The 23,177-nt window shown below is 39.8% G+C and overlaps 1 protein-coding gene across 4 annotated transcripts in view; it reads right to left on the reverse strand.

Moving 5' to 3' along the window:
* Nucleotides 1-5,886: 5,886 nt before the first annotated feature.
* Nucleotides 5,887-23,177, reverse strand: part of LOC113421796 (germ cell-specific gene 1-like protein) — a 32,330-nt gene continuing 15,039 nt past the window's right edge. Inside the window, exons 1-6 of one of the 4 annotated variants that reach the window (XM_087946513.1) lie at nt 17,445-18,714; nt 15,516-16,035; nt 10,967-11,014; nt 10,442-10,594; nt 9,176-9,287; nt 5,887-8,330 (exon numbers count right to left, since the gene is read on the reverse strand). In XM_087946513.1, coding sequence (XP_087802639.1) covers nt 7,982-8,330; nt 9,176-9,287; nt 10,442-10,594; nt 10,967-11,014; nt 15,516-15,825 — 972 coding nt within the window. In that variant the 5' untranslated portion in view covers nt 15,826-16,035; nt 17,445-18,714 and the 3' untranslated portion in view covers nt 5,887-7,981. Of the gene's footprint in view, nt 8,331-9,175; nt 9,288-10,441; nt 10,595-10,966; nt 11,015-15,515; nt 18,715-23,177 lie in introns of those variants that run through there. The other 3 variants (XM_087946514.1, XM_026682392.2, XM_087946515.1) reach the window with 3 other exon arrangements.

Genomic DNA, 23,177 nt, shown 5'->3' on the forward strand with positions numbered 1-23,177 from the left:
GCAACGGAGTCATATTTATGATGGTCGCAGTGTCCCAGCATCATGCGATCACTTTTTGTGACTTTCTGGCAAGCAAAGTCAATGGGGAAGCCAGATTCACTTAACTAACCTAACAACTGCAACAATTCACTTTACAACTATGGCAAAAAAAAAGGTTGTAAAAAGGGACAAAACTCACTTCACAAATGTCTCACTTAGCAACAGAAATTTTGGGTTCAATTTGTGGTCGTATGTGGAAGACTACCTATACAGGGGGGTGTTATCTAAAGTGGAGAAGAACTGACTTGGCCAGATCCTGATTTGTTATGATCAGATAAGAGATCAGGCTCAGTTCTGGCATCCTTGCAAGCCTTATGCACCAGTGGTGGGATTGGCATGGTGGGCGTGGCGTGGTGGGCATGGCAGGAGAAAGTTACTGCAAAATCCCATTCCCTCCCTATCCCACTAACCTGCTTTCCAGCTCCGTTCTCCTGTGCAGGGCAACAAAAGGAGAACCAGCCTATCAGCTGGGATTCCGTGGGAGGCAGAGAAGGGATGGGAGCAGGGCCAGTCAGAGTTGGTATTTGCTGGTTCTCCGAACTACTCAAAATTTCCACTACCGGTTCTCCAGAACTCGTCAGAACCTGCTGAATACCACCTCTGCTATGCACCCTATCCTTGACTGTGGCAACCATTGACGGGCCATTCTCTTGGCTTGAGTGGGAAACTTGAGAAAGTATGTTGCAGGAACATTGCTGGGACACAACAGAATGGCAGAGAAACATCTCCATTCAGAGTTTTGGTTCCTCCTAAGTGGTCTAGAACATCCTTGGCAGTCAGGGAAATTTCAAGGATTTCCTATTTGCAAAGGCAGGATGGGCAATCAATCTGCCATGCAATAAAAGACCTTTCTTTTGATCTGGAGAAACTTCAAGTAAATGGACCAACCCTAAACTAAATGCCAACTATGAACTATTTACTACAAGTTTAGCGAAGTGCATTTCTGAAATAATACATACAAACTGAACTAGTTACATTTCTTAGAGGAAAATGAAGGGCAACAGTAGATTTATATAATAAACGGACCACTACAGTAGAATATGTCAACAATAAAAAGAATAGAAGGAGCAGTAATATTTTTCAGTGCAGAACTTGCAGTTACCTTTCCTTTTAGCATTTTTAAACAAAATGCATTCAGGAGTTGGATTTAAAACTTGGGTGGGAGAGCACATATGAACAGCAAACAGCAAAGAGGACAATGAAGAGAACTCTTTCCATAGTTTTTTTCAGTCATAGATAATAGAATCATAGAATTCTTTATTGGCCAAGCGTGACTGGACACACAAGGAATTTGTCTTGGTGCAAATACTCTCAGTATACATAAAAGAAAAGATACATTCGTCAAGAGTCAAGAATAATCAGGTACAACACTTAATAATAGTCATAGGGTACAATAAGCAATCAAATCATACTAGGAAACAGTCAATATAAATCATAAGAATACAAGCAACAAAGTTACAGTCATACAGTCACAAATGGGAGGGGATGGGTGATAAGGAGTGATGAGAAGATTAATAGTAATAGTAGTGCAGACTTAGTAAATAGTTGGACAATGTTGAGGGAATTATTTGTTTAGCAGAGTGATGGCATTTGGGAAAAAAATTGTCCTTGTGTCTAGTTGTTCTGGTGTACAGTGCTCTATAGCGTCGTTTTGAGGGTAGGAGAAGCAAAAACATCATGCAAATGTGATCTTCTCTTTCTCCCTGTATTTGGAATTGCTTTAGTTGTTTTGGTGGACATGACTTAGTGAAACAGATAAATATTTGAAATTAAAATTCAGGGAGAGAAAGACAAGTTGTAATAATGTACTACTGACCATTATGCACTACCAAGCAGTTGATATAATGGTACGTGAGAATGACTCTGGAAGACAGGAGGAAGAGCTGCAGGCTAGACAAACATCTGATAAATATAATTTGAATCCAAAGAAAGGATGGTAGGAAAAAGCATCTCAGAAGGGACTCTTCCTAGTCTTTAGGGTGCTAAAAGTAAAGGAGGAAAAAGATACTTTTAGACTTATAATATTCTGATACTGTAACCTTACAGGAAAGTTTCATGAATTTTCATTGATTTAAAATCACTAAAAATAAAACAAAGATAATAATAAGAATGTAACCTCAGAAGAGGACTTTGTGGAAAAAGATTTGCAAATTTTTTGGTGAAAAATTGTGAAATGACAAAAAAAATAAAAATCCAGTGAAATATTTGGATCTTTATTTGACAGGATGTAAAAAGAAAGACATATTTCAGAATAATTATAATAAATCATGGAAAGATATTTTAAAGAAAGAGCTAGAAAGATGGGGAAAAAACCTAAAATATGGTCATTTAGGACTTAAAATTTCGCAAGCTTCAAAATATAGAGATGGTTAAATTATATTGTTATGCTGGCTATCTATCATGGATAAGAGAATGGATTAAATTGTAGATTGTCAAATATAGAAGGAGCTAGCTTAGCCCATGAATTTCATAGATACTTGTGGTATAAAGAAATAGAAGAACATAATTTGAAAACACATATTATAAAACAAGATTTGATAAAAATACGGAATCTATTAAAAATGAGAATAAGTCTGATAACCTCGCTTTTAGCTTCACCATCAAATGCCTTTTACTTCAGGGATGAATATTTAATTTAATACTTGATTTAATTTAAGATTTAATCTCACAAACCAATATAGTTCATCCAGATTCTTGATATAGGCTAAAACACATCAAGAACTGCTAAATGAAGCTGGGAATTTATTATGGCTAATATACTTACAAATTGTTAGAAGATAATAAGTGATCTCAAGAAAGAAGGAACTTTGAGAATGACAGAGTTTGAAATACTTAGACAAAATCAAGGTCACTTATTAGGACACCCATATAAATTGTTATTGAAATATGACATGAAGATGTAGCAAATAAAATTTGTATGATAAAGTGAATGCAAAACATCAAAGAAATAATCACAGTACAAAAATGAGGAGAATCATGGTGGTGGTGGGGAATTAATACAATTTACTCCAAGTTATAATTTAAGGAAAAATTGGTGTAAAATATTTTACAGATGATAAATAACCCTGTCAATAATTACCAAGATAGTAAATCATATAGCAATAAATGTTGGAAATGCCATAACAAAGAACGATCACATGTGATAGCTATGTACAAAATCCCTACAAAACTATTAAGAGTGAAATATGTCAACATATTCAAAAAAATCCTAAAACAAAATTTGAGCTGAAGCCACATTTATTCTTATTAAGCATAATTCCTGAAAATATAAATGAAAAACATCACAATTTACTAAGATACATGCTGACAGTAAGGAGAACAAATCTGGCACAACATTGGAAAAGGTGAATGATGATATCTATCTTGTCCCAGGTAATATTTATCTTTCCAAAATACCTGGGATAAGGAGCTAAACACTACAAAGGCTTCCATACAAAGTTTCTTTATTGGATTATATCAGGCATCCTCAAGGGTATAACTCACAGTTATGTTGAGATTCATCTAATGTCCAATCTTTGCATTGTTGTCTTTACAGTGTGAAAAGATAGTTATCTTCATCCCATAAACGATACAGCAAGGGGAGACTCCAGCACATTGCTGGGTCCAGGTAAGAATGACCAAACTCCCCCCAACCCAACCAGAGGTCAATTCAGTGACCAATCAGGATTACAGATGTGACCACATGACATGAACTACATCTCCCATGAGGCATTCCCTTAAGGGGACAGCTCTCATTCCCAAACCAGCTATATACTGTTTAACCATCACAATATCAGATTGAGAAACCAAAATTGTTAAAAATGCAGGAATTTCAAAACTGATAATACACAGTATATCTATAAAGCAGGGCAAATTTGGATGTTTAGAATATGTGTTTTAGGGAAAGAGACCAATCAGAACTAATAAATGAAAGGATTTCAGCAGAAACCAGCAGCGATTGTTAATATTTAATGTACAGTTTAAATATCTAAATTGTGGTCAGCAGTTGAGGAAATGAATGGCTGAGAAGGGAAAAAATTGTAACTACTGTAGAAAATTTTCCCATAATATTTTTGCTTAATTTATGCTCAGAAATCGCTGCTTTTTTTGTCATTCAACTTTTAGTATTCAATATAGATCTTTTTAACCTTTGTGTTTCATTATTTTAATAATACAGTAAAAGTACTGTACCTTTTTTTTTTTTTAAAGACAATTCTTTTACCCAATCCCTATCTCCACTAGCATCCTTATGCTGCTCTGGCCCCTTACCTGGTTATGGGATGTGCTGTTTATGAGACCACACAGAAACCCTTCACACCAATTTTGTTTTGACCTCTTGATCCTCTACTGGTGCATCAGCCCTTATAAGTTGTGTATCCCAGCGGAAGCAAAGGATTGTCTATTTGGGGTGAAACACCTGTTTTTAAATCCATCTGCTTCTTGAATGGCTCTTCCTTGGATCTCAGAATTTGATGTCCTACTATGGAACACTGCTGAAAATTAGATGTGGGCTGTACGTTATCTTTAGATATTCACTCCTATAGATTCTTGGGCTAGAGTGTGCCCGAAATCTTCCTTTTTTTATTTAAGATTTAGTTGCTTCCAATGGTTGTACTGCAAGCCAGTTAAGGACCCAGGCTAGAAACTGGGAGAATGTGAGGTCTAGTCCCACCTTAGATACAAATCCAACTGAATTACTTTGAGCCAGTCACTCTTGCTCAGCCCTAGGTTTGATCCAGCGATTAAGTCATCAGTCTAGAAACCAGGAGATTGTAAGTTCTAGTTCCACCTGTATAAAAGCCAGGTGGGTGACTTTGGGCCAGTCGCTCTCTCAGACCATGATATCAGGCTTGGGTGACAAGCCAGTTGGTCAATCCCTGTAGCAATCATGGATAGATACTTGGTTGGTCCCCCTACAAAAAGTGGACTTTCGTCTGAAGGGAAAATCCCCCCTCCCTGCTCGATCCTAAGAACAAGGCAAGGGCAAATGCTTCTAAAAATCTTGCCAAAGAAAGTTGTACGGATTAGTCCAGAAGTCAGCACTGACTTGAAGGTTAAATTTAAAAATGCTTCCTGAAGATCACAGGAAGTAAAGACCAACCAGTCTGGTGAATTCTGCATTGATTTGGATGGAACAATCTCTGATAAGCTGTTCCTGTCATGATGCAATTTACTATGCTATATTCTTCAACGTAGCAGCCTTCCAGGAACTGACCAGAACCCAAAGTTTCTCTAGTAATAGCTCTGCAAGGCTGTAAGTGACATTCTTTCCAAACTTTTAAAGGCAATGCTTGAATTAAGCATGAACCAGGCCCATTCTGGTTCATGATTAATTCATTTAGTTCATTCTCTCTTCTAAACTAAATTGTTAGGGTTTAGAGTAAGGAATCTCTAAATCAAACCACCATCAGTTAAACTCTCGGAGAAGGACAGACTTCTAGATTGATTCTGTTTTAATAGATTATTTAGGTGCACCAATTACAGCTCAAAAGTACAACTGGACAAGAGATAAAGGATTTAGTTCCTTGAGATCAGGATTAGAATTAGGGCTAAATTACCTGTTCCTAGGAACAGAAGTTCCAGTCCTAGATTCTGCTCAGGTGTTCTTTCTCAGCGGTGCAATTTACAAAGAGGAAGACAAAGGTTTTTAAGCGGTTCCTATTAAGACAATTGGAAATCACCCCTACTGGCCCAACTAGGAGATCACACGAGGTTCCCTCAGGGGATCCTATGAGGGGGATCCTATGGTGGGCTTCATCCTTCTGATCCCGCTGCTTGATTTTCTTTTCTCTTAAGCAGAGAAATGAGGAGCAGCTGGAAACTTCCTCCTCCCTCCCCCACTTATGAAATGAAGCAGACTGACACTGATTAATTCCTTAATTTCTTTAATCAACCAGAAATTAATGACTCTTGCTCTTCCTTCATTCCCTACAGATGAGAAAATTGCACGATGCTAAAGCAGATGAGATTAACCAGACAGCTACAAATTGTTTTTGGGGGAGGGGAGGGATATGGGGGGAGGGGCAGGAGAAGGGAGGGAGGCCAGGAGAAGAGAGCAGAAGCAATACTTCATGACAAAGTAATGGGGAGGGGAGGGTGAAATTGCAGGGCAGAATATCTGATCCAAGTGGCTAAGTCGTTACCTGGAATAACTGGGGGAAGCTATACCTACTCTAACAACCATACTATGCACACAACATGTCACAAAAGATACTTGAGCATCTCTTGATAGCAGAGTTTCACGTCCCACAGGAGTAATTCTACAACAGTGAAAGCTGGATTTTGGCACACACGTTCTACAAAGTGCTCTTACCAAACACTTGCCCCTATTGTGCTACTGAACCAACCTCCAAATAGGAGAAAGCAGAAGGCAGGGGTGTGGGTGGAGGTATAAATGAGCATAAGAACTAAACAATGACTTCACACTCATCTGAACTACTCCTGCGTTATTGGGGAGAATCTCAAAAATATATACATATAGTAACCATCATACAGGCCAACTCATCCTGGACAGATGATGGTTTTTCCATAAGAAGTTTAAATACACACCAAATGGAAAGAGGTCTATTTGGGATCTACTTCCTCTGAGGTCTACTGTATCCATCAATGTAAGTGAATCCCCCAATATCTAAGTAAGATGATCAAAAGAAAGCCACTGGGATGATCTGCAGGGGGCTTTGACAAAATGGGCTCTCAGAAGCCACAAGAAAAACGAAGACTCTAAGAGTCCGTAGCAGCCCTGGTCTGTGGTCATCCAACAGAACACTGCATTGTACATTTGGGAGACAAGGCATGGAGAGATAGATACCTCATGATCCTTTTTGATTTGGTAGGATATTTTTTTCAATGGTCTCCCTACATCCTTAGAAAGATTTCCCCAGAAAAATATGTATGACTTGATTAAATTTCTAAGAGAACATTTAGAAATGAGAGTGAAAATAATAATATGAGCATTTTGATTCCAATCAATGCTTGGATGATGTCTTACACTTTATTTTACAGGTAGTTGTTGGTGAGATTAATGACCTAATTAATGGTTACAGTGTAATGAGCTGTTCATTAGTAATTTTCCATCATTTCTTGATGACTTGAAAAGCTTTTGGCCAACAGGCAAAGAGATAATATTACACAAAGACAAGTAGACCTTCTGATATCCAGAGCAGAAAAGTTTAGTGGCGCTTGTCCAAATGAGCCACCAACTTTCAGGAATCAGGCAACAATTCTGCCAAAACTTAACTGGTGGATAAGACAGCTCTCTTTTAATTTGCCAAAGCTTTCTGTAATTCAGTGTTTAAGGTCAGTCATGAAGGTCAATCTACAAAATCCATTTGTTAAAGGATCTTTGCAGCTGAATTGCCTTGACATGAGACATCCAACATCCATCACATCCCAAATCAATCAAGCTTCCTTTGTGGTCTGCTACTGATCTGACAGGGAGATTAGATCCCTGGATCTGGCAATCTTGTCTTTCTAAATCTGCAGGACTATCTCAAGCAAATGATGAATTCTAGACCTACTTTAGGCATGAAAGCCAGCTAAGTGATTTTAGCTCAATCAGCAGGTGACAGTGAATTCTAGTCCCATTTTAGGCATGGACACGGTCTGGATGATTTTGGGCCAATCACCAGATGCATTCTCATCCCATCTTAAACATATAAAACCAGCTGAGTGATTTCAGGCCAATCTCTTTCTCGACCAACTCACCCCACACAGTTGTTCTTCTGGGGAAAACAGTAAGGAATATTGGGATGTTTGCCACCTTGAGCTGTACTGTATATGAAAAAAACATGGGGTCAAGATCTTCTTGAAAACAGGTCCTCAATGATCAGCTGTGAAAGTTACTGAGAGGTTCAACAGGAGAGAGGAGAAAATGTCTTTAAAACGAGATGCATGAGGGAGTGAATGTGAGAGGGATAAGAGAAATAATGGACAAGGCTCTCTTTTTCTACACAACATCATCTCTTCAGCAAGGTTCCCCATCATCTTCATCCTTGGTGTCTCCACTGTGACTTCTTGGGAGTCCAGCATATCCACCTGAACACTCCTTTCGGCCCCCACTGAGAACTAAGCGGCCAGGTGGGCTTGCAGAGAAGTCTAGGGATTCACTGACACTGAAGATGTATTTCTCCCATAGGAAACGCTCCAGGTCAGGGTCAAATGCTGGCGAGTTGGAACCTCGAATGCTTCCCGTTGATGCCGTATATTTCTCAAAAATCTGCCGACGGTACTTGAACTCCAGAATAGTTTTGGTGTAAGTGTTTAGGGTCAGCACCGAGGCTGACATGCAGAGAGTGAAAGAGAGCCAGGCCAAGCTGTGGGGAGAACATCAGGAGAGGTGAGCAAAGGAGAAGAGAACAAGACTTGAATCCCTTGACCATTGGTACACTCACTGAGGGCTTCCTCAATTGTCCATCACCATTCCCAAACATTTATCCACCCACTCAGATGCACTACTTCATTCATCCACAAAGTTCCCTCATCTCCAGAATCTCAATATTAAGGCCAAGGTCAATGTCTCCTCTATTATAAATAAAACAGTAGCTTCACCCCATGAATCTTAAATATGCAGAGGTGTCTGAGACAGTCACGACAACACTTGTGATTGGGCAATTAAAGTCCCACCCTTTCTTGGCCCACGTAAAAGGAATGAGGATTCAGCCATTCTATCATGGATGTCATCTTGACTTTTTTTAACCCTCTGCCCGTGGACACCCACCTCTTGGTGTTTTAGAATCATTCTTCTTTTTCATGGTTGCCTTTTGCCAGTCTTACAAGTAAGAAAACCAGGCTTCTTGAGTTATTAGACAGCTTTCTCTAAAATATATCTGGAGATTCGGGATTTTTATATTTTGTTGTTCTTGCTCATTCAGATTTACGCTCTTTGTTTTACTCTCCACTGTGCTATTGTCATCAAAAATGAGCAGACTATACGTTTTGGTAGATCAGAATCTTGTGCAGTTTATCACAGGAATTTACAATTGGCCACCTCTTGGATCGTATAACCATTCCTGGACACCTCAGAATATCTTCCTTCCCCCCTTTTTTCTACTTCGATTAAATCCTCTCTTTTCTTCCATCCTGACCTGGTCCAAAGAATCACAAGATGAGGTGGCAAACTCTAAAGGGGAAAAGATCCTCCTCTAAGCTGGCTACTCACCCAAAGGACCATCCATAATACCATGTCTGGGGCCTCCAATCTTTTGGCCCCAGGCTTACAGCTACCTGAAAGACAGTCATGTACATCATGTGGGCCACCATGCCCAGGAGACCTGTGGAGAAGAAGAATGAATCTTATTTCATTCTTCAAGATAGTGACTGTGGACATAATATACTTAGATTTCAGCAAGGCATTCAACAAAGTAGACCACAACCTACTTTATGGTAAGCTAGAAAAAAGTTGGATAGATAGCACCATCACCAAATGGATTCACAACTGGCTGGCAAACCGTACTCAACGAGTAGTCCTTAATGGGTCTAAGACTACATGGAGGGAAGTAAGCAGTGGGGTGCCACAAGGTTCCGTCTTAGGCCCAGTACTCTTCAATATCTTCATTAACGACTTAGATGAGGGAATAGAAGGGGAGCTTACCAAATTTACAGATGATATTAAGCTGACAGGAATAGCTAATACCCAAGAAGATAGGCTCAAGATCCAGATGGATCTTGACAGACTAGAACACTGGGCCGTATCTAATAAAATGAAATTCAATATAGAGAAAAGTAAAGTCCTACACTTAGGCAAGAAAAACCAAAAGTACACATATAGACTGGGTGAAACCAGGCTCAATAGCAGTAACTGTGTCTTGGAGCCTTAGTGGACAACCAGCTAAATATGAGCCAGCTGTGTGCAGCAGCAGCCAAAAAAGCTAATGCAATCCTAAGTTGCATTAACAGAGGGATACAGTCAAGATCAAGTGAAGTACTAATTTCCATTGCTAAGTAAGGCAATAGCAATAGCATTTAGACTTACATATTGTTTCACAGTGTTTTACTGCCCATCTCTAAGTGGTTTACAGAGTCAGTATATTGCCCCCAACAATCTGTGTCCTCATTTTACCAACCTTGGAAGAATGGAAGTCAACCTTCAGCTGGTGAGAATCAAATTCCTGGCAATCTGCAGAGTTAGCTGCAATACATCATTCTAACCACGGCACCACTATAGCTCACGTTTCAACAAGGCTCCAGGTTAAGTGAATCGCTAATTGTTAAATGAATCACACCTAATTTTACAACCCTCTTTTTTCTCCACATTGGGCATTAATTAGGATTCCCTGAGTAGCTTGGCCACATTGCTAAGAATTCTGGGAGTTGAAATCTACCCCTCTGAAAATGGCCGAGATTGGGAAATCTACATTAGCACTATCTCCGAGACATTTCTGTCTACGTAGAACAAAGAGACGGACAGGAGAGCAAGTGGAAATACCTGACAAAACAGTGATCACAGCTGCGAAAGCGTTGATCTTGAGACCATCAATGAAGTTGGCATAGTAGATAGCATCTAAGCACATCAGCAAGAATCCAATACTCAACAGGATAATATAAAGAAATTCGGAAGCAACCGAGAGCCACAGCACTCCTGCAGGAAAAAGAAAGGGGTTATGGGGAAGAAAGAAGCTACGCTGCTTTGCTACCAGGAAAGAAACTGATGGCAGTGACTAAATTATTCTGTTACCCCAGAGACTGACTGAAGCTTCCCCACTGGCTCTGCTTTATAAGATTCAAAAGCCCAGCTGGGATGGACTGGAAAAAACCGACAACAAAAACGCCATTTGGAATGACTGAGTTCAGGGTGGGAGAAAAGACCTTAGTGGCCACAAGGCCTTTAAAAATCTCTTCGAGAAGGCAGCACTCAACTAGCAGAAAAACAACCTTTGCAGTACTTACGGAGTTTCTTCCCACTCATTTTGCACTTTCATGAGTTGGCCTATTTTGCCATCCAAATTCTCACCTTGTTCTGACTCTGGAGGCAGCTCAATGAAACTCCGACACTTCTCCTCTGGCGAGAGGGGAACAGTGAGAGAAGACAATGACAGGTTAGCTACAGCTGCTGCTGGACGTGACAATGACTTCATGCCAATGTTTGTGATGCCCTCCTTCCCTGCCCCCAGGAAAAGGGGACCTTTCGGTCTCTGCTGCAGATAAGTGACAGGTAGATCTGAGCTGATCTCAGCAGGAAAGGGCCCGAGATTGAGAAGACAAAGAGATAGAGCAAAGGAGGAAAAAAGAGTGCCATAGTCCAAATATCATTTTTTCCTCATCTACAGTAACTTTCCCCAATCCAAAACCCTCTAAATACATTGGATTTTTTTTGACTCTCAGAATCCCCAGCCAACAAAATCCAGTGGGAGGCTTGGGAAGTTGGAGGGCATTTGGGCTAGCTAAGGCTTAAACCAGGGGTGTCCAACCTTGGCAATTTTAAGACTTGTGGACTTCAACTCCCAGAGTTCCTCAGCCAGCTTTGCTGGCTGAGGAACTCTGGGAGTTGAAGTCCACAAGTCTTAAAGTTGCCAAGGTTGGACACCCCTGGCTTAAACCATGACTTTAAAAGTTGTTTCGAAGTTTAAAGTTTTCCATTTCTCTAACTACACTCTAAATTCTGGTTCACAAGGTCTGGCAACCTTGTCCAGCTGCTGGCCCCTCTTATAATAATTGGGAAACTGTGGGTGCTAAGTACATTTTCCATAACGCTTTGAAGGAAATGTTTTGGGATCTGTGCTGGGAAGTCAAGCTAGTGGACATGTCCGTCTTCGGACATTTCTCAAAAAAAAATGATGTTCTTTTCCAAAGAATTCCCCAATAAAGGTAAAATTGGGTTCTACTTCCTCCCTTAAAATTGTATTTGGCTGGCTACAAGTAATCCTCAACTTAGGACATTTAGCGCTGGCCAAAGCAATCATGAATCTACCTTGAAGCTACTTGCAACCCAGATTTGAAGTTTTGATTATCGTCCCCCAATCAAATGACCGCACTTCAGACACTTGGCAACTGGGATCCATTTACAGCCATTTGAGTGTCCAGTGGTCACAGGACTGCATTTTATGACAGTTATGCTTTTATTTCCAGTTTTTAGAAAAACCCTGCCCGTAGCGAGCTATTGGCTTGCTTTATGAATAGTGCATTTCCTTAATTGACTACTGCAAAAAGGGTATAACATTAGGTTTAATAGAATAGAATAACAGAGTTGGAAGGGACCTTGCAGGTCATCTAATCCAACCCCCATGCTGTTTCTGACAGATGGCTGTCTATTCTCTTCTTAAAGGTTTCCCATGATGAAACACCCACAACTTCTGAAGGCAAAGCTGCTTCAGTGATTGGTAATTTACGACTATGATGGTCCGGTTCCATTATAGTTATAGGTTAAAGACTATCTCTACTGTGAGTGGTTCTGGATAGTATGGCTTATTCACAGCTAATTTAACCTCCTTTTAATCTAATAAACGTGTTTTTTTGAGTTTGCACAACACACTAAACTATGAAACTGCCAGGTTTATTTAGCACACTAGGCTCAAATGTTACTGGATAGTTGCAGTTCAGTGTGCTATGCAAACGATGGGCCCCTTTTCCAAACTGTACACTGATTTTGTGTAAATTAAACAAAATTAGAGCGAGTCTGTAGTACTCTAGAGAAATTGTTTCAAATTGCAACCTAAACCTCTATGGCAACCTCTTCTTTCTGTTTGTGTCCTCATATGAGATGGTGTAACACAGCATTCCACAAGCTTTGTGGCTTGGTTGCCCAGCACAACAGGAGAGGAGAAGATGGTTCTGTGTGAGTGGCGGGCGCGCACATGCAAGTGCACACAGCTCCATTTGCACACTTGTGCCATTTGCACGAGGGGAGTTTTTGCGTGCGAGAGCAAGCGCCCACTGCTTGGGCGAGGGGAGCTTCATGCACACACGTGCTCACCTGTTGCTCGTGGGGCCCAGTTCCAAACGAGCCACAGCCAGGTAATGGCTGTGGGTTGGGGACCCCTGGTGTAATGGGCTGTGAGAATAACCTTGAGGAACAGGAGGAAGAGCTGCAGCCAAAGCAATATTCAAATAAAAGGAATTTGAGTCCAAAGCAAGAATGTAATGTGAGAAAACATTTCAGACTTGATCGTCCCTAGAATAACGACAGGGAGAGTTGCAAGACTCTGTTATTGTACCTATAACAAAAGTAGTTTTTATATTCATGTCTTTAGTGTTCAAGTCTGGTCCGTCTCAAAGGCCTGACAGGATGGCCTTGGACTCTTTTTTCCCTTAACACAACATAGGTTTTGTGATGGATCCAATCTTATACATATCACTAACCATACTATTCGAAGTGCAGGTAGGCCTCAAGGAATGATCAGTTGCTTAGCAACTATTCAAAGTTATGATGGGCTTACCTGGAGCTACTTATGACCAAGTTTCAAAGTTCTGATGGCTGCACCCACATACCTTGTATTCACATGACCACATTTTGATGCTTGGCAATGAGCTCACTGTTGCAGAATGCCATAGTAACATGACTGTGATTTTCAGCAGGTTTTTAACCAGTTTCTGGCATGCACTTTTAGTTTCTAGCAAAAGAAGCCCATTGGGGAAAACAAATCTACTTAACAATTGCCATACTCACTTAACGACTGTTCCCTTAACAACCACAGCAAATAAATAAATAAATCCTGAAAATGGAAATAGAAATTAAACCAGAACTTTTCCATTTTGGGGGGATTAATGGAGAAAGAACTGGAGAGAAAAAATTGGAACTTTGCTACTATACATGTTGATAACAGCAAGATTATTTTATGGACAAAAATGGAAAGACACTTCAATACCTATCATGGAAGAATGGATGTAGAAATTGACAGAGTTGGCTGAAATGGCAAAACTGATTAAAGAACATAAGTACTTTTGTTTCCACTTCTGAATTTCGTGTTTGATGTGGAAAAGAATGTAATTTTGTCTTTGGGTTTTTATAGATTAGACTGGAAGATCTTTATAGAAATGACATTGTTATTATCATGGAAAAACAAAAAGCTGTGGTTTAATGTTAATATCCTATTCTACTGCAACATAGAGAGTTGGAAGTCAATGCTTCCTTTTCTTTTCTTTTCCCTACCCTTCCTCACTTCTCTATCCCCATTTCCCTCCCCTTTCTCCGCTCTTTTATTCACGTTTGTATTTTATTATAACGTAATAAAAATGGTTGATTTCCTCCCCCCCCCCCCCAAAAAAACCCCCAACCATGGCAAAAAAGATTGGACATGATCACTTGAGGACCCGCTTAATGACCACCATGGTCATAATTCCAAGTTTGATTCTGCATAAGCCAAGGACTACCTGCACAAGCAGGTGATTGCTAAGGGTTGTAATCAGCTCAGCACCTCAGTATAGTCATGTCATCTTTTGTCTCTGGTCCTTGAACTCTATGTTCCAAAATCTTTCCAATTTAGACAACAGAAGCATCTGGGTTCTTCCAACTTGGAAAGTTGGATCAGCCTGTATCACCATCATCCAAATTGATGGCCAGGGTGTATCCACTAATCACTGACTTGTAACTCGCTCCACATTAGAACAATGAGGACAGTCCCTCTTAGGTTCTTATTAGTGAGGCAGAATGGGGGTTTGCAATGAGGAGAACCCCATTTACGTGGCATACGCTCCCCCCAGGGCTCACAGATTTGTGGAAAGCACTTTAACACAGCTGTTTGGCCATGCTCTGAGATACAGGAGGGAGGAAGCAGGTGCCAAGATTTGCAAAAGTACAAAAAAAAAAAATTGGGTGGGGAATGAAAAAACCCAATTTTCACACAGAGGGTTGAGCATGCCACAAGGGCTTTGGTGGCACCTTTCCCTGCTTTGTTCAAGAGAAGAAACCATAGTGCTAGTACCCTTACTCTAACACTTCATTGGGAAAAAAAAAAAACCTGTATGTAGCCAGATAGAGTTTTTTTTAATTATCTGTTGCATTTATCTCACCCTTCCTCCCAAAAGCTCAGGTGGGTTCTTACAAGTCTCTCCCTCCCCACTTTCCGTTTTATATTCCAACAATCCAAAGTTATCAGATTGAGAAAGAATAATTGTGTAAGATAAAGTTTGCCCAAAGGCCTCACCAGGGTTTCTGAGGATATGAATATTAAGATTTCACTTTCTACTCTGCCATTTTATTATCATTGTTAGTTATACTTCATCACACAGAATAGGACAAGTTTCTGTCACTAGTAATTTAGAAAGAAGATCCCAGACAAAAGTAAAGGAGAAAGAGGTGAGAAGATCTGGCTGGGGAAAAAAAAAACCTCTGTGCTCTTACTTTTAGGTTGGCCATATACATTATCTCCTTCTTATAAAACTCTACTTGTAAAAGTCCTTTATGCCTCCTTGAGGTTCTCCTACAACATTGTCTACATTGCTTATCTAGCCAGTTCTTTCCCCCACCATTTCTTTCTTAGAAGCTCACCCCATGAAAACATGAATGTCTAACTACAAATACAGTCATAGAATCAACTGCCCAGGGATGCGACCCTCTTTAATACCTCCATGATGTTCTTCACACGACAGCCAAAAACCCGTGTGGAAATACTGAAAAGCATACTTGTCTTCACCCGTCTCCCAAATGTATTGGACTTTGTGGGGATCCACCGTCTCATTGGCATCCACAGTCCCATTGCTGTTGTTGGGTGCGCAGTTCCCTTTCTTGACCACGGAAAGGCAGGGTGATTTCACCACTTTGTGAGTCCCTTCACACCAATAGCTGGTGCTGAAAGCCGACACAGAAAAGCAGAGGGCAAGACAGTTGAGGCCCAAAGAAAGCATTGAGCGAACTCTTCGGCTTAATTGAATCATTGTTATAATTTCCCTAGAGCTACAGAAACAGACAAGGTTGGTCCTTGAAATCAAACCCAATTGTTCAAAGTCGCTCTAAGTGGTGGATCGATCAGACGTTTTCTAGATTTAGTGAATAATTCTGCAGAAGAGTCCGGTGGCAAATTGCTTCTCCAATTTTAAACCATTCCCTCTTCTTCATAAGCAAAGAGTGTTCAACAAAGCAATCACCTTAAAGAAAAATAAGCATGTCAGAACTTGGAGTTAGATCTGGTCACTTGAGGATAGGAACAGGAACCAAATGGAATCCAGGATCAGAAGGAAAAACATGGTTTGTGCTTACATTCTAAGGGATGTGGGCCAATGAGATTGAATGAGCAAATAAAGAGATGGGTACCATCAATCCTGGATGCTCCCTGATGACAGCTCCTAATGTGACTGAGCAAAAGATACCATGCAGCTAATCCTTCACACCTTAATAGATTTCAGGGTGGTGTATGTGTTTGTGGTAAAAAAGATGGAAAAGGTAATAGGGGAAAATGGGTTATAAATGGAAGGTGACAAAATTTTGTGCTCGGGCCCCAAAAAAGTCTGATATAGCTTCTCAAGGTTTGTGGATATTATCAGCAAGATAAATGGATTGTGCTGAATACTTTAAAAAGATCTTTAAAAAAAAAAAAAAAAACTTCCTTTTGACTTGCCTTTTCTTCCTTTTTACTCCCCTGTTAATAAGAACAAAACCTTTCAATCTGAATAAAAAGCAGAGACAATCCTAAACCCTTTCTAATGTTGAAAGACCATCAATGAATTTAAAGCGAATGCTGAAAGTCTTTTGGCATGCCACAGAATCTACACATCATTTCGGATGCTTTTCATCTCTTTTCTGTAACTAGCAAAGCCTCTTTTGAAGAGCTGAAGAAGCTTTCCCAATTATGGACATCTTTTTCCAACCTTCCATCACTCCCACCTGCCACCCATATAGTTACAAGGGGTTGATATAGTTTCAGAGACTGAAAAATCTCCCTCTTAGGCTGCAGAGATCAGCTTACTGGATGGTGACACTGTCTTACACGCCATACTAAATTTACATGCTAAAATTTATCTTCAGCTATTACAAAAAGTCCTAGAAACTACCAGAGGCCTTACCTGACTGTAAAATGCTACCTTGGAGACCCCTGATCAGAAGCTAATACTCTTCAAGGTGAACAACTAGCCGTTCTTCCATGTCCATGAATGTCCCACCACATTTTCCTTTAGTCTCTAGAGTCTAGAGCCACAGTATGGGAACTAGGTAAAATATTAAGTTTTGGGAGAACCCAAGACTCAAAAAAAAAAAAAATCCCAACTCATAAAATTTAGCTTCCTAGGCACTCCACGGTTTATTGTTCCTTACAGTGGAAAAGCAAAAACCGAGAATTCTAGGATCTCCTAATTATTTCAAATGCCTCCCCCCACTTTCTTAAATCTCCCCTAGTTTGCTTCCCAGCAGTTCTGTTGGGCCCATCAGGCTTGTTAAATCTATTTAAAATTAGATCTTTGGGTGCAGCCTATGCAAAGCAAGTGAGTTGCTTGGCCTCTGCACCCACAACTCTGCCTCTCCTTGGGACGAAACAGCTCACAAGATGCCTCGTTGATCCTACTTTAAGAATTACTTCTCAGTCCTCGTCCTCTCCTGAATGAAGAAATTGTCTTTCTGAAATCCATAGCAGCTCCTTTTACAGTTCTCTCCCACAAGGCTGCAAACTCTTCTTCTTTTAATTATTCATCACAATTACAAGCCACAAGCCTGCAGCGGGCTGTGTCAAATCTTTGGAGTTCTGCCCGTTCAAACTGTTGCCCAGAAGGAATGTCAAAAATCCAGTGTTCGTGCTGAAGAATAATGGAAACAAACGCAGGAAGAGAGGAAATCTGTATCTGAAGGAGTGGCACTCTGTCAGAATGATCCAGGACTTCACAACCCAAAAAAAGAAGCAATTTGAACCAAATGGATTAGACTCTTTATTGCTTGGGGGAGCTGAAAGGCTGGATTGCAAAGAGTCCAAAATATCGCCCATTAACAACAGCTCACAATACCACTTAAACTACCAGTCACAAATATCCCCATTTGAAGAAAATATTGGATGTTCAAAATCCGGGAAATATTGATTCCCCTTCTTTAACAGATCCAAAAGAAGGTTGCTCAAGAGGTGATCCCAAACACAAGTATCATGGGTGTGACTCAAGATCCCACAGTTGATGGATGGAGACTAATCCTGGAACATTTGACCAAATCACTCTTGGACCATCACGCCAACAGAGGAAAGCAAGACCTGTCCTCTTTAAAAAGCAGAAAGGAAAAGGTATTCAGCTGGTGCTGATAGATAACGACGCAAGGATCTTCAGCAGAGGGATAGATTCAAAGAGCAACTCTCAGGGGTTCACCCTGCACCTTGTAAAAAACGCTTCTCAGTCGCTGCTCTACACCGGCTGAGCTGACTGGAGAGGTGGCATAAGCAGGGTGATAAATGAGCAGGCAGTAAGAGCTTCAGCACCCTCCAGTGCGACACAGTCCCCGGGGCATAGGAATCAGCAAAGAAGTGGAGCAGCAGCTGATTAAAAAAAAAAAAAACAACAAACCACACATACACACAACTTCATTAGTGCCAAGGGGGTACCGGTGCCAAGTTTGAGGGATTAGCATCTAATAAAGGAGAGGGGAGAGGAAGACAGAGCATTACAGAACCCGCTTTTTAATTCTGCATTCGATCAGCTGGCTCCTTGAAAAGGATGAAAAATTGGATGCCGAGATGAGGGAGCAGCTGGGTCAAAAGTGGCAGATGGACTGAACGAGGGGAAAAGGAGGGCAGGGAAAAAGAGACGGGTGGAGGAGAAGAACAGGGACCGGCATGATCATGGAAGACCTATCAGTAGAAGAGTGAGCTGGTGAACTGGGATGATCAGTGACACAGAAGGATTATTATAATATGAGTGAAAGATTTCCACCAAACAGCATTTGGGGGTTGAAAACATTACTGCAGCCTGATGTTTAGGGAACAAAGGATTACAGCAAATGTACACAAGCATTATTGCCTTTTGTATTTTTCCTTTTGGCTGTCCTTGTTCCCCATTTAAAATGTCAGCTCTTGTTTAGCAAGCATGAATACATACGGAAGGCTAGTCAATATAGAGAACGAGCACTGAGATAGATAAGGGAATATTTGTCCCACAGCTCAGAGCTGGAGAGGAGGGAATCGATCCATACATAAACAAGAGTGAATAGATTGGCCAATATGTCAGTCTAAAAACTGATATGTATCATATTCTATGTGTATTTCACTGCCCAGCAAGAAGTTCTGGGTCTTCCTTATGAGATATTTAGTCTTTATCTTGGGTTTCTTGGGATTATCATCTGGCTGGCTATAAAGAAATTGTTTTTGTGTGTCCCATTTTCAGTAAGATCAACATTAGGAAATCAAAGCTGGCATAGACTTAAACACAGGAAAGTAATTAGAGCAGAGAAGATCTAATCGGGTGGGCTGGCAGTCAGAAGAAATAAGAGCGATGCAAGCTAAGTGGAGGACAGTTGGGAAATGGAAAATGTATAGGTGTGGCAGGGTACAATGGGAATAGTCCGTCTTAAGGGACACACACACACACACACACACACACACACACACAAACCTCAAACAAGGCTGTATTCAGTTCCTAAATATTTCTTTAACCCCGCCAAACTGCCTCTGACATCACTGTCAACCTTTGGTGGCATGAATTCTTGCCATTATGCGCTAGAACATATGCATACAAAAATAAGACAAGCTTTAAAATAGACTCAACACAATATAGAAAACAAAGACAACCTACCCACTCCCCAATTCCCTTCCAAAATCCAAGTAAAGACAAAAGAGGACTTGGTTTGCTTTTGGCACCCCACAAAATGTTATTCCACATCTTTCATCAAAAAATTTTCCATTCCCAAATTCAGACTATAAGGGGATTAAAGGCGTCTCAGCAATCTGTTTTCTAGTAGGGGTTTAGGAACTGGTCACATCCCCTGTGGCAGCCATGTTGTTTCTGGACAAATTTATTTACAGTAATACCTCAGTACTCAACTGCTTTGAAACTCATCAAATTTGATACTCAATGCATTTGATGTGGAAATTTCGTCCCGGTACTTATTGTTTGTTTGGTATGGCGCACAAGCTAGAACTTGTCGGTGTCAGTTGCCTCATGTTTCACTACCCAGGGGTCTTCAAACTTAACAACTTTAAGACTTGTGGACTTCAACTCCCAGAATTCCTCCTCTAGTCATGTTAGCTCAGGAATTCTGGGAGTTGAAGTCCACAAGTCTTAAACTTCCCAAGTTTGAAGACCCTTGCACTACCCTTTTCAGCTGAAACAAAGGGTGACACATTAGTCACGTGAATTGTTTGCTACTTGTTTTTTTTAATACTCGGCGCACCTCCTGAAACCAATTAATTATGGATATCAAGGTACCACTGTATTTATTTTCGTTAAATTTAACTGCCGCCTTACTCACCATGGGACTAACTCTAGTGGTTTTTGCCTCTTCAGTGAAAGCTATTTGAGGTAAATGCCCACAACCCAACTTTCAAAATTCAGAGTATTATACCTAACCCAAAACTGGGTAGGTGCAGGCTGATAGATCTCAGTATTTTAATTTAAAAATCTAAGCACTCCATGTAATATAAAGCCTGTTCATCCCATAAGTCCCCTTGGAACCAATTGGATTCAAGCTGCTGTACCAGGAGAGATTTATCTAGACTAATCTCCTATAATTACAAACAGTCCCTGAGATAAGAACGTCCAACTTAAGGACAACTCTAGATATGAACAGGGTGCCTATTACTAAAAATGGCAGATGGCGTTCTCCTTCCTTGAGTCAACAAACCATGGAAGCCATGCAGTGTGTTCAGAAATTGCTGAAGCCGCACATTTTTAATACACAGCCTGTTTGCAGCCATTCCTAAAAGCATTGTGCAGCTGCAGCGGTTCATTGGTTCGAGGAAGGACAATGTCATCCACCATTTTTAGTAATAGGCAGTCCATTTCATAAGCACCAGTTTGATTTACATATAAATTCATGTTAAAGACAGACTTAGGAGCAGAACTCGTTCTTAACCTGGAATTCCCTATAACTAAAAACCTTTAATGATGGAAAATGCACAGTTTTATTGTCACACTGTAAGGAAATGTAGCAAGAGATAACTCAGTTCAGATAGTTTGCCTGAGAGAAAAAGGATGAAGACAGCTCCTCCTTAATAGTTTACAGAGTATATGCTTGGGGAATGATAGTTTACTTTAGTTTGACAAGATTCTGTCTATAGATGAGGATCAATTAAAAAAAAATCTGCTTGGAAGAATCATAGTGTGTCTTTCTTGGTTTTTGGAACTTGATAGAAAGCTCCTCCTCACATTTAATGTAAGGGCCTTTCATCGCTCTTGAGTTAAAGTATCTCTAACCATCCTTGGGCGGACAGAAAACTATCAAAGTGAAAATAGTTATCTAATGGCTGATCCATATTTTGCTCCTGCAGCCTCAATAGTGACTCATTATTGAATGATACTGTCCTCATTTTACCTGTGCAATCCATAGTAAGCAAAGAGATTGGCTAATTTCTCTAGCTTTGTTACCTTCCAATTCTGCATATCTGGAACTACAGTGTATGAAAAAAAAAATCCTAACAATGGTGGCGTAGTGGTTAGAATGCAGTATTGCAGACTAAGTCTGCCAACTGCCAGCAGTTTGATCATGACAACCTTGAGGTTGATTCAGGCTTCTATCCTTTCAAGGTCAGTAAAATAAAGAGCCAGATTGTTGGGGGCAATATGCTGGCTCTGTAAACTTCTTAGAGAGGACTAAAAGCACTGTGAAGCAGTATTCTGGAGTTTTTGAAGAAAAGATTGGACAGCCATTTTTCCAGAGTATTATAGATTCTCTTACACAAGCAGAGGGTAGGACTAGGACCTCCAAGTTAATAACTTCCAGTTCTATTGTTCTATATTCTGTATTCTCCACGGAGGTGATCAGCCGTGACTTCAGGAGTAGAGAGAAAAGATGTTTTTGAAAATGAACCATCCTGTGGGTAGAAATACCAGTGGAATCTCCCCCCTGGCATTTTCTCATACCACTTATGATTACTTTGTGAATTATGTGCAGAAGAAGAAGAGTTTGGAACAAAACTTGAGGAATAAAATGGAGACTTTGGAGCAGAGTGAGACTCCATTCTTGTTACTTGATGATAAATCACATGGGATACAAAATGTACCCAATGTAAATCGTTTTCAACTCATATTTTTTCTCTGTATGTTTTCTATTTTTATTCTACAAGGCAGATCCACATTTTTAAATTGATATTATTGTTTTTAATATTTTTGAAAGCATAATAACTACCTAAAATCTAAATGTATTAATTCATTAGAGAATTGTATAGAAACATAGAATGGGTAACCAACTTTGCCAATATTTCAAGAAAATGCTCTGGCCTTGAAAAAATATATTATATATAAATGATACTGACTTATGAGCACTTTTGAATATTTTAATTAGCTCAGGTTGAATCATGAATGGATGTTACCCAAATATAATTATAGTACAAAAGGTTTATTTGGTACAGGTTAGTGTAACAGCAAAATGTCAATATTATTGTTGTTCTATTAGATGTATCATGAATCTATATACAGAAACTAGGTTACTAATAATTTTAAAAGAAAAATGTCTAATTCTAAAGATGATCAATATTTTAATATTATCTTCCAAGGTGAATTGCAAAAAGAATGTACAGTTAAAATGTGAAAATATGTATTCAATACACAATTATCTGAGATACATAGCAGTGCATTTACCTACTTATTTAATTGAGCAAAATCAGTGCTTATAAATTAATTCTTGCCAACAGTTAAAATTCTGTGTTGAAGTTATAGATAGATAGATAGATAGATAAATAGATAGATGGATAGATAGATAGATAGATAGATAGATGATAGATAGATAGATAGATAGATAGATAGATAGATAGATAGATAGATAGATAGATAGATAGATAGATATAGATATCTGCATAGCAAGCACTGTTCTATTTGAAGAAACATTTTTTTCCAATGCTAGAACACAGTAATATTTTTGCTTGTCAAAAACAATGGATTTTATACTAGAAGTCTCGCTCTTAATCCACAGTACTCTGCTGCTCATGTCCCCGATTCAGATCATTTTGCTGACTTACAGTACAGTACAATAAACTATAATCCATGAAAGTTTATAATATAAAGGTACAGAGTAGGTTCCTATACATTTTGTCTTAAGAGAGACAAAAGATGAAAAATGAAATTGAAAGGAGAAAGGGGCTGCTGAAAAAGGAGAACTGCAAACTAGATTA

The sequence above is a fragment of the Notechis scutatus genome, chromosome Z (genome assembly GCF_049901735.1).
Source record: "Notechis scutatus isolate UNSWTSFEM ecotype Mainland chromosome Z, rNotScu1.2, whole genome shotgun sequence".
NCBI classification, from domain to species: domain Eukaryota; kingdom Metazoa; phylum Chordata; class Lepidosauria; order Squamata; family Elapidae; genus Notechis; species Notechis scutatus.